General features: G+C 35.5%; 1 protein-coding gene across 2 annotated transcripts in view; it reads right to left on the reverse strand.

The window, feature by feature from the left end:
- The window catches only part of TENT2 (terminal nucleotidyltransferase 2), a 71,113-nt gene extending 62,194 nt beyond the window's left edge, over positions 1-8,919 (reverse strand). For both annotated transcript variants that reach the window (XM_019462909.2, XM_019462905.2), the window contains exons 1-3: positions 8,631-8,919; positions 2,881-3,054; positions 2,361-2,450 (exon numbers count right to left, since the gene is read on the reverse strand). In XM_019462909.2, coding sequence (XP_019318454.1) covers positions 2,361-2,450; positions 2,881-3,017 — 227 coding nt within the window. In that variant the 5' untranslated portion in view covers positions 3,018-3,054; positions 8,631-8,919. The remainder of the gene's footprint in view (positions 1-2,360; positions 2,451-2,880; positions 3,055-8,630) is intronic.
- Positions 8,920-11,714: the final 2,795 nt, after the last annotated feature.

Consider the following 11,714-nt stretch of genomic DNA (forward strand, 5'->3'; position numbering starts at 1 on the left):
AATATTCATTTTGAGCACAAGAGAAGCCTTAGAAAAACACCTTAGGAAAAATGCATATTGACAATGTGTTTGTACGTATGTGGGTGTGTGTATATATGTACATACATATGTATGTATATATATGCATATATATAATTTATAGAATATATATGTATATATTTTTAAACCTATACGCTATATATATCAGGGTTAGTCTCCTGCAGAACTATCCCAATATTTTATCTCAGCAGTTAAAACTTTGGAGGAAAACTTCCATTCATAGAAACACTGACAATAAAACCCAAATTCTAAAGAATGAGAATAAAATTAAGTGAACTGAGTGCTACATAGTTAAAAAGGGTCTTTAAGTCCACCTATATTCCGGTTCATCAGTTGAAAAGATCATATTAAAAAGCTATAAAGACACTGAACAACTAAAGAAATATGAAAACTAACTGCATTTCAGATAACAGTATTGTATTAATGTTAAATTTCTTGGGCATGACTAATGTATTTTGGTTATATAGGAAAAGATCCCTGTTCTTAGCAGGAATGCACTGATGTACAGTGAAATGATGTCTACAATTTTTCATCATGGTTCAGGAAAAAAAAAAGTAGGAATAAAGAGAAAGAGGCAAAAAAAATCAAATGAATCAAAACTTTAATGAACCTAGGTAAACAGCATACAGATGTTCATTGTACTATTCTTTAAATTTTTCTGGAGGCATAAAATTTTTCAAAATAAAAGCCAGAATGAAAATAATTATTTGTCTAAAAAAAGAAATTTACTTCAATGATATATTAAGTTTGTTCATACAGACAATACTTTCGGCCATGGGAAATGATCCAATTACTTTAAAGCTCTCAAATTCTACGGGTCACGGCCATCCGAAGGTTTTTTAATGTAATACCCCAGTAGGATTACACCAACTCCTCTCTCCTTGACCCCAAAAATAAGTAGAACTCCTATTCACAAGTAAAAGTGTACAGTACTAAAAACCTAAGAGTATATTTAATATCTGCTAACATAAAAGTGATTTAGCTTTATACGCTGCTTCTCTTGAGAATGTCAATTTTAGTTTTTAAAGTACAACTATGAGCCAATGGAATTTGTTTTCATTTGTGATTCACAAACTGGCTATCCAGGCAATTTCAAAAAAATTAAAATCTCAATTAAAGCCAATACTTTTGGCATCATTATAAAGCCTTCCACAATGATAACTTTGAAGAACAACTCACAGTGCTCTGAAGCACAAGATCTAGAGCCAGACTACCTGGGTTCAAATCCTAAGTGTGCTTCTACCTGAATAACTAGTTGCTTAACCTCTGTTTCATCTTCCTCAACAGAAGAGGGATAACAGTACTCATCTCATAAAGTTTTGTGAAACTTAAATCATTTGTAAACTCCACAGAACAACGCTACTACATGAATGATCAATAATTCTTAGCTAGTGTTATTTTTAATCGGACATAAATTTATGGAATGTTTATATAGGCATTCAACAGCTATATCTTGCAAATACTGCCAAACCTTATTTTAATAATCATCTCTAAAATTCTATTATAATTACTTTGTGGTACATCAATTTCTTCTAATTGGTTAAAATTAGTTGACTCTGACTTCTCTATAGAAAGCTTTAAACATGCAGAAATTTTTACTATAATAATATTTATTACAGAACCTTAGGTGTGTAAGATTTAGATAAATTGAATAGTGAATTTTACTAGAAAGAAGATATTATGGGCTGAACTGTGTCCCCTCAAAATTCTAATGGTTGAGCAGTACCTCAAAATTTAACTGTTTTGAACATCCAGCCTTTAAAGAACTTAAAATGGCGTCATTAAAAGTAGGCCCTAATCCAATATGACTAGTGTCCTTAGAAGTAGAGATTAGGACACAGAAAACACAGAGATGCCTGTGTAGGACACAGAGAAGGCAGCCATCTACATGCCAAGGAGGGAGGTCTCAGAAGAAAACAAACCTGCCAACACCTTGATCTTGGACTTCGAGCCTCCAGGATTGTGAGAAAATAAATTTCTGTGCAAGCCACCCAATCAGTTGTACTTTGATATGGCAGCCCCAGCAAACTAATTCAGAAAACAATCTAATTTAGTTAAAATCTCAATTAAAAGTAGTCTTCTGAAAAATGTGGCTTCATTCCATCTAAAATTTGCAATGGCAGTAATAAATCAACAAAAGTATCCCTAAAATTTTTTAAATTTAATATAAAAGTTTCAAAATTTTGTCACAGGAATGACTTCACAGGTTTCAGAAAATAAAATTTAGGGCATAATGTCCACACAATCTTAATACAAGAAACACTCAGCTACAGTTCAGAGAAATGCAAACTTTTCTTTTAAAATAATTAAGAAGTACTTACTTCCTTCCTCGAAATAACGGAGAAGTTGAGGTCTGTATTGGACTGACATTTCCATATGTCAACTGCTGTAATGACACCGCTCTTGACAAACTACCAAAAACACATAAAGAACAATAGTAATAAACATTTTTCCCTTAAACAAAAAAGCAATTTCATAAAAAACTAAATATTTCACTGATCAGAAAAAACAATACAATGACCTTTTTTATTATTGTTTTAGAGACAGCGCAAGTGAGCACGAGTGGGGTAGGGGACAGAGGGAGAGAGAGAGAATCTTAAGCAGACTCCATGCTCAGCATGGAGCCCAACGTAGCAACTCAATCCCACGATAGGATCATGACCTGAGCCAATATCAAGAGCCGGTTACTCAACCAAATGAGCCACCCAAACACCCCAACAATGACAGTTTTTTTAACTTCAAACATTTCATATAAAAATGAAACATATAAACATATAAAAATGTCCTCAATTAGAAAACAAAATTTACAAATGATATGGGCCAAAATAACACCATACTTACTCTGTATTCTGAAAGTTGAACTGTGCATCTATAAGCTGCTGGTGTGAATAAAGAGTTGGTGACAGGGCGAAGAAATTATTATGTTGTTGATGGTTTGGGGTGAAAGGCGGGCGACCCAAAATTGAGTTTGGGAACATGCTCTTGTTCACTAAAAGTGAACATGTATTCTTCTACCTAGGATAGTTTTAAAAGACAAATTATTATATCTTGAAAATATTGAACTCAGTAATAACTAATATCTATTATTTAAAACAATTATTTACCAAGTTATGAATTTTACTTACAAAGTTATTTCAAAAGTTTTACCAGATCTCTTAAGTCCCACTACAGGTAACAAAAAACTTGTTAATAATGAATTTTAAATCTAGATTAAGAATATCATGCAAATAATAAAAAAAATGCAAGTTTCTAATTTCTGATGTGTTTAACCTAATATCAACAGATCTTTCAGAAATCAAGTTATCACCACATACTTTGATAATAAAAAAGACACCACTCAGGACAGACATTTAATGAAGCCATACAGATTCTTACATATATACCCAGTTGAATTTATTCAAAGGTATAAACCATAATATGACAACCTGATTCTTAGGATATAGATCTTACACATCTTCTTACAGATCAACTCAAACAAAGGAAGGAATCCATACTGCCTAATACCTATAAAATTCTGAGATTTCCTTCAAAGTCTAAATAATTTATATAAAGGACGTCACTTAAAAGAGAGCCTGTTCCACAGCAATGGGGAAAACATACATAACAGTCCCCCCTTACCCACAATTTCACTTTCTGTGGTTTCAGTTATCTGTGGTCAACCATGGCCCAGAAGCAGATGATCCTCCTCCTGACATATCATCAGGTCAATAGTAGCCTAACACTATGTCATAATACACACACCATTCACCTCACTTCATATTATCATATGTGTATGTTATCATCTACATCATCACAGAATACAATATAATTAAGATATTCCAAGAGACAACATTTACAAAACTTTTATTGCAGTATACAGTAATATAATTGTTCTATTTTATCATTAATTGTTGTACTTAATTTCTAAGCTTTATCGAAGGTACGTATATACAGGAAAAAACGTAGTATATATAGGGTTCGGTACTACCCACAGTTTTAGACATTCCCTGGGGGTCTTAGTATGTCTCCTGTGTGAATAAGCAGGGGAACTATTGTACAAAGCAATCAGAACCATTCACTGACCCAGGCAGGAGAGATTTATACTTTGCAATGACTGATCCCAAAGGCTACAAACTTACAAAGAGGAGGGCAAAGTAACAAACAAATCAAGTATTAAGTAAAATCAACAAAGTGAAAATAGGATCCCCAGCCCACCCTCCCAATGCAGGCAATCAGAAAACCCATTTATGGTACTGGGAAAGAAACCAAATGACATGGTAACCAGAGAACCCATAATATAGTAACAGTTTTCCACGAAGAAAAAGTTAAGCCTGCTAGCAAACTACGGTAAAGTCTACTACTAAACTGCCCACCCATGCACACAGAGCTTCCAATTTGATTTCTAGAAACTCTCACTTAAAATAAACATTCAAGGATCACCATAAGAGAAAAAAGATCTAGGAATAAACAAAAACAATTCCAAGAGCAAAATAAATATATTAATTAATTAATTAATTAATTAAAGCAAAAAAACACCAGAAAACAATATACTGTTTAAAAAGCAGAAAAGGCTCTTCGAAATTATAAAATTAAAAGCAGAAACACTGAGTAGAAAGTTAAAAGAACACTGAGGAAATCTCTTAGGATAAAAAGGAAAAACTAGTAAAGGCAGAAAGGAGGCAGAACAATAAGAGAAAAAAATATAAGAGAATCAAACTATATGGTCCATCATCCAACATAACAGAAGTTCCCGTAGAAGAGAGAAAACACACAGAAGGAAATTATCAAATAAACAAAACAATAAAATGTCCAGGACTGAAAAAAACCAATCCTGAGATTTAAAGGACCTAATGAGCACAAAGCACACCTTAAAAAATGTATGTACCAAGGTATATTATGGTAAGATTTCAGAACATAAGGAAAAAGAAACTTATATTTCAGAAGAGGAAAATGTTATAAATAAAGAGCTGACAATCAAAATGACTTTAAAATCCTCAATAGCAACAGAGGAAACTACAAGACAATGAAGTTAGTGCCTTCAAGTCTCTGCAGGAAATGCTCTCAAGCTATAATTCTATACCGAGCCATACTATCACTGCAAGGGAGAATAAAAACATGTTCAGACATGTCACGTATCAAAAAAATAACAAAACAAAAAACCTGGGATCTAGGAAAAGGGAGACCTGCTGTAGGGCAGAGACAAAGTAATTCCCCAGAACAGTGGTGAAGGAAAGCTACCAGCTTAAATTAGAGCAAGAGGATGAAGGGTTTCAAGAAGAGACCCAAGGAGAAAAAAACTTAGAACTTTACCGGCAGTTTACCTGATGTATTTGACCACAGAGAGGAGCAAAAATAATCACACAAACAAAAAAGTAGCAAGTTAAAAAGAAATTACCTAAACACACACACACACACTCAAAAAGTCATATAAAAAAGGATATATAATCATTATCTATTTGGTTCTCACAATAACACAAACATTAAAGATATCAATCTAAACAAAATTGTAACATATTACATATCTATTTCATATATTTATTTAAAGATTACGTATATTATTAAAATATGCTATATATATTTACATGTTAATATACAGTACAATTTAATGATAAGGGAGGCTACATTAAGGTGCTGAATTCTAATTTTCAGTAGATGTCAATTTTAAAAACAAGCCATAGAAGTTTTTGAAGAATAAGAGAGGAAAATAACACTTAAGCATCTAAAAGAAATAATAGCTGCCTCTGGGTATTGAGACCAGATGGTTGGAAAAACTGGTGGAAAAAACAGGATAGAAAAAGAGAAAGATCTGTGAAGAAACTAATAAATCACTCATACACACTTTGTTCCTTGCTTTTTTTCAATTTTGCAAGACTAAAGTTCCAAGGATGTACACAGATAATGAATGAGATTCACTAGGCCAAGATTTATAATGGATTGTGAATAAGAGTCGTGGGGTCCCATCAGATCTCATCCCAAGTGCCCGACTCTCTCATCTGAACCAGAGACAAGGTGCTACCTCCAGAAAACAAGAGTTCATCAACTCCCTTCAGCAGGTCTGTATCTCATTACAGGATACTTTTTTTTTTTAATCATTCCTATCATAACTGCTAAACTGTACTCCCTGATTTTCACTGCTCAAAGGAAATGGAAAATATCTTGAACCAAGCAGGATTCTGGACAATCCTTTATTAAAAGTACATGTAATAATCACAGAATGCCAGATTCAAGACTAGCAACTAAAGCCATGTTCTAGCCTTTGTCTGGGTTCATGCTCTTTTCTTTCTTGGCTTTCTTTATTCTGTTTCCCTAACCCAAACTCCCACAAAACATAACTCCTATTCATAAGATTCATGAGAAAATAACATTAAATATAATTCATTAAATGAATTTTGCTTGATATTTCATTTTCTTGGAATACAGATGCTACTGATCAAACAAGGGAAGGAATTTGTATTCAGAAAGCTAAAATTAAAATGTTCTATTTTCGGATTTATTTAAATCAATTAATAGTTAAAATTCTAGACACTTTGTTTACATAAATATGCTTATGTTTTTCCTCTGGACCCAAATAAAGCCCCATATACATGCATTAAGACTTGAAAACCCAAAATGACAAAATAGTCTAGACCTCACCTTATTTCTATGCCATGACATGATAAGATCCAAAACAAGAACAAGTCAAAAGATGTCTTGTGGCCCACAAGTACTCTACAAAGCTAATGACCAAATTATCCAAGGCTTAAAAGCTTACAGTGATTTCAGAGCCAAAAGTTTACCTAAAGCAGGTATCTAGTTAGCCTATCCCAAATTCCCAGATAAGCAACTGAAGCTTTTGGAGTTCCTCCAAAACAAAGTATCTGTCAGGTTCTCCTCAGTATGAATCTTGGCCCTGAAGTATGGCTTCAACAAGGCCAGCCCTCACAGTCAGATCATTCCTAGGGAATGTAACCAATGGCATTCACTGCTCCCCAACATGGGCATCCCGCATGACCATCTAGAAATCAGGAAGTAAACCAAAAGGCATGAATTTCAATTCCTCCTTCTAATATTTTTCTAATACATTTCAACACTGATTTTGATGAAGATAAATAATATAAATAATCCAAAAATAATCATCCATCAAAAACGATATGAGGAATCATTTTTTAAACAGAATATAGAGCTTTAGAGTATAAAATCCGACACACCTATTACCATAGAATTAAGGAGACCACCACAAAATTTTGTATCTTTTTCTTTATATTCTGAATGAAAGTCTCCTTCAGTAAGTCTATTTGATGATCTACATAAAACACGATTCCACATCAACTGTGATAGCAAGGATAAGAAATTCTACAATAAAGAAAGAAAATCCAGATTATTGCTGGTATCTTATTTTCCTTAGCTTTAAAGTTATTGGCTTCTCAATGCTCGTGACAATAAAATAGGATGATATAGGAACTTCTGAAGAAGTGTTTTAAAACCGTTGCATGGTTCTTAAGGCAAGAATCTTAAAGTTGCTTCTTGACTAAGGTTGACACAATGGGAAATTATATACGTTTATTTGTAAATAATCATACAGGAGACAAGGGTGTACAGGAGTGGTTTACAAAGTAATTCCTACTGATATGGTATTTGGTCCTGTAACTCACAACCTGGAATTTCTGTCCTGAATTTGACTCTTCTCCAACCAATTAGAGAACTTTCAAGGTTACATAATTCCTTCCATAATCAGGATTCCCTGGAAAGCAGAATCTCCCCAGTATAAAAACCAAAAGCCAGAACTATGGCAACTAAATCAAGTTATCTGTCCACTTTGTCCAAATGCCTTTGACCTCCTAAACTCACTTTTTTTCTCCACAACGCAAAAAGTCCAAATCCTATATCCTGCTCACCCACTGTCAAAACTACTTGCGAGTTTTGAAAAGGACATTCCTTTTGATTAGGAATTAGATACCAACCCAGAGCTAAAAGAAAAAAATCTTGTCATGTGGTTTGAAATGGCCATTTCTTAAACGACTGATAAATGGCCTGTTCCACCTAAAGCCTGTATGAAAGAGCATTTCCAGACCAGACATAATTGGGGCCATCACACCAACAAAATAATGTTACTACCACTGGCTAAATATTGTGAGCCTCTTCGCTGTACATATTAAAAGCCTTGTGGTAATAAACCGTCCAAGACAGAATTTACAAGAAGAGTATGTTACCTGTAATACAAAACACAGATTTAGTGTTCAGTTATGATCTTCCCTCACAAAATCACGTACCACATATCCGTCAACAAGTTCCCATTTCGCCTGAGTTTTAGTTTCTCTGTTTCTTTTCGGCTCACCCTATTGGTATCCGCAATCTAAGTACGTAACTCCTATTTTAAACAAAGAGCTGATTTAAACAAAGAGCTGAAGGAGAGAACAGACGATATATGGATAATCAAGAAATTGTGAGACACATAAACCCCATCGTGCTCTCTGGCCTAGACAGATGACGAGTCTATCTACAAAGGCTGACCGGGAAATGAAGGGTACAACAATCTGACAGAGTCCTAGCCTGAGCACTTCCCTGGAAAGTGAAGAACTGAGGCCCCTTTAACTAAAAGCCTTACATTTTAAATACTTAATCCAGATGTTTACCTTATTTTTTCACCACCCTCTGAAACTCCATGCAGGGGTCCCAACACGGTCTTCCTCTTTGGCTCCTAGACTGAGAACGGGGCGCGAGGAAAGGAAACGAGTGGAAAAAGTAAGCGGTCCTAAGATTCTTCAGAAAGTGCAGCAGCCTTGGGGCCGCCCATACGTCTGGGACGTCTAAGAAAGATCGCCGGAACTTCCCACGCAAACATAACAGTGCGGTTTGAGGAAAAGTTCCCCGAGCCCCGCCCCCGACCTGGGCCTATACCATTGCGTCCCTTTCCGAAGCCCCCTAACTCACAGGTCTCCTCGGGGAAGGGCTAAGCAGGGCCTACTGGTACTGCCCGCCCAGGAGCTCCAAGGCCGGAGCAGCGAGAGCCCGGCGCGCTCGGTTGTCGCTTTCGCCGCAGCCAAAGCAGGTAGCGGCCCGCGTAAAAGCTAGGCCTGGCTCCGGATCCGGATCGCAACCTAAACCCCGGGCTCGGCGGCCGGGGAGGAGCGACACAAGAAAAGGCAGGGCCAGCAAGGGTGTGGGAGGTTCGGGGCGGTGGCAAGAAGCGGAAGACCAAAAAGTCACCGAAAAAGCGGCGTAGAAAGCCCTGTCAGAAACACCCGGAAGACTGTCGCGACCCGGATGGGAACAGCGAGCAGGGAGCGAAAGGTCACACTTCCGGCAGCCTCCCCGCCCGCCCCAGCAAGTGCTTTGCTTGAGTGCGCAGGCGCACAAATGCTGTCTGGGTTAGGACGGAGGTGCCTGTTCAGCAGCTGCGAGCGCGAATGTGGAAGGGCTGGCTAGGCCTGCCCTGAGACAAGAGGGATCAGGCAGTCGGCGGTGGCCGGGCCGCGGAGTTCGGCTCTGGGCCGCGGAGTTCGGCTCTGGGCCGCGTTCGCGCTAATGCACAACGACTCCTGTGCACTTTTTAAAAAGTGAAGCACTTTTTACGGGTCCTTCGTTTCTCAGCTGGATGACTCCGCCCGAGAGGAGCTTTTCCTGACCCAGCTTTCCCTCACTCTTTTGCACTGATCTGTATTAAGTTTTGGTTATTTTCCTCCCTCCAGTGAAATGAAAGCAGCTTGGGGCTGAAATGCCTTATTGATCTCTAAAGCCTGGACTCGGCGCCCTGTCCTTAATAATAGCTAACATTCCCTTATTCAACAAATATTTAATATTTCTACTGGAGTGAACTTCGGTGGTGGTGAAAATATCAACGTTGTTGGATTTGTTAATGTAAATCTGTTAAAAATATACCTTTATTTTCTTTTTAATTCCTGTAGAAGAATTTCTCATTTCTGAAGTTGGTAATTTGTATCCTCGTTCTTTTTTCCTGATCATTCTGGAGAGAGGCTTATCAACTTTACTGATCTCAAATCCCAAAGCCATCTTTTGCTTTCAAAGATTATATTTATTGTTTGTTTCCTATTTACTGATTTCTTCTCTTAGGTTTATTTCCTTTCTTTTGCTTTTTTTTTTTTAATTTTTAAAGTTTTTTTTTAATTTACTAGTTTTTTAACTTGGAAACCGAGATCACTGATTACAGATGTTTCTTCTTTTGTAACTCAGTACTGCTTTAACTACATCTCACACGTTTTAATATATTTAATATGTTTAATATTAATGTTTAATATGTTTAATATATTATGTTTTCATTTTCCTTCATTTCAAAATACTTTCTAATTTCCCCATAGATTTTTTTCTTTGACTCGTGGTTTATATGTAAGTGTATTATGTTGTCTCCAAAAATTGAGGAATTTTCCAGACATCTTTCTGTTACTGATTTCTAATTCAATTCCATTATTTAATAATCCAGTTAAAATACTTTGCATAATTTGAATCATTTTCAATTTACTGAGACTTATTCTGTGACTCATAATACAGTCTGCCTTGGTAAATATTCGATGTGCATTTAAGATGAATGTGTATTGATACAATTGTTGGGTGAAATGTTCTACAAATATCAATCACATCAAATTGGTTGATACTATTGTTCAAATCTTCTAAATCCTAGGGGATTTAGAATATGTTTTTTGTCTACTTACCCGATTATTGAGAGGAGTATTGAACTCTCCAACTATAATTATGGATTCTTCTAATTCTACTTGTTCTATCAGGTTTGCCTCATGTATTTTGAACTCTGCTGTTAGTTGCATAAACTATTTTTTGCATTTGTAATTGTTCTATTATTTTTTTAATATAATTTATTGTCAAGTTAACTAACATACAGTGTGTACAGTGTGCTCTTGGCTTCGGGATTTTGTTCTGTTATTTAGATTAATTTATCCTTAATGAAATTGATTGTGAAAAGTATTTTCTCATTATGAAATGATCTATTTTATAAATCATCCACTTTATAAAATCTCTTTTTCTCCTGGTAATATTTTTTTGCTCTAAAGTGTACTTTCTCTGATGGTAATGTAGCCACTCCAGCTTTCTTTTTTTGTCGAGTTAACAAGATGTATTTTTAAAAGAAAATTTCCAATTCTGCCCAAGTCCTCCTGGTATTCAAACCCAAGAGGTTACAAGAAAACTACAGACCAATATACTTATAAACAGATGCAAAAATTCTTAACAAAATTCCTGCTGTTTTTATTCTAATATATGTAAGAAAGATAATACATCATGACCAAAAGGGGAATTATCCCAGCAATTAGGTTGAATTAATAGAAAATCAAACACTATAATTCACTATATTAACTAAGAAAAATTTTATCATCATTTTAATAGATGCAGCAAAAGCACTGGACAAAACCCAATATCCATTCCTAGGAATTCAAGGAAACTTCTTCAACTTGATAGAAAGCATCTATAAAAAGCACCATACTTAATGGTAAAGAACTAAATGTTTTCAGCAAAGATGAGGAACAGGGCAAGGATTTCTGTACTCACCACTTCTTCAGCATTGTAATAGGGGGTCTAGCCTGTGCAATGGGCAAGAAAAAGATATAAAAGGCATCCGAATTGAAAAGCAAAAAGTAAAACTGGTTTTATTTGCAGATAATATGATCTGTGGTGAAAATCCTACAGAATCTACAAAAGCTACTGGAACTGTTAATGAGATCATCAAGATCACAGGATATAAAATCAATACA

This window comes from Panthera pardus, unplaced genomic scaffold, assembly GCF_024362965.1.
Source record: "Panthera pardus isolate Hobbes unplaced genomic scaffold, ASM2436296v1 HiC_scaffold_2, whole genome shotgun sequence".
In the NCBI taxonomy this organism is placed as follows: domain Eukaryota; kingdom Metazoa; phylum Chordata; class Mammalia; order Carnivora; family Felidae; genus Panthera; species Panthera pardus.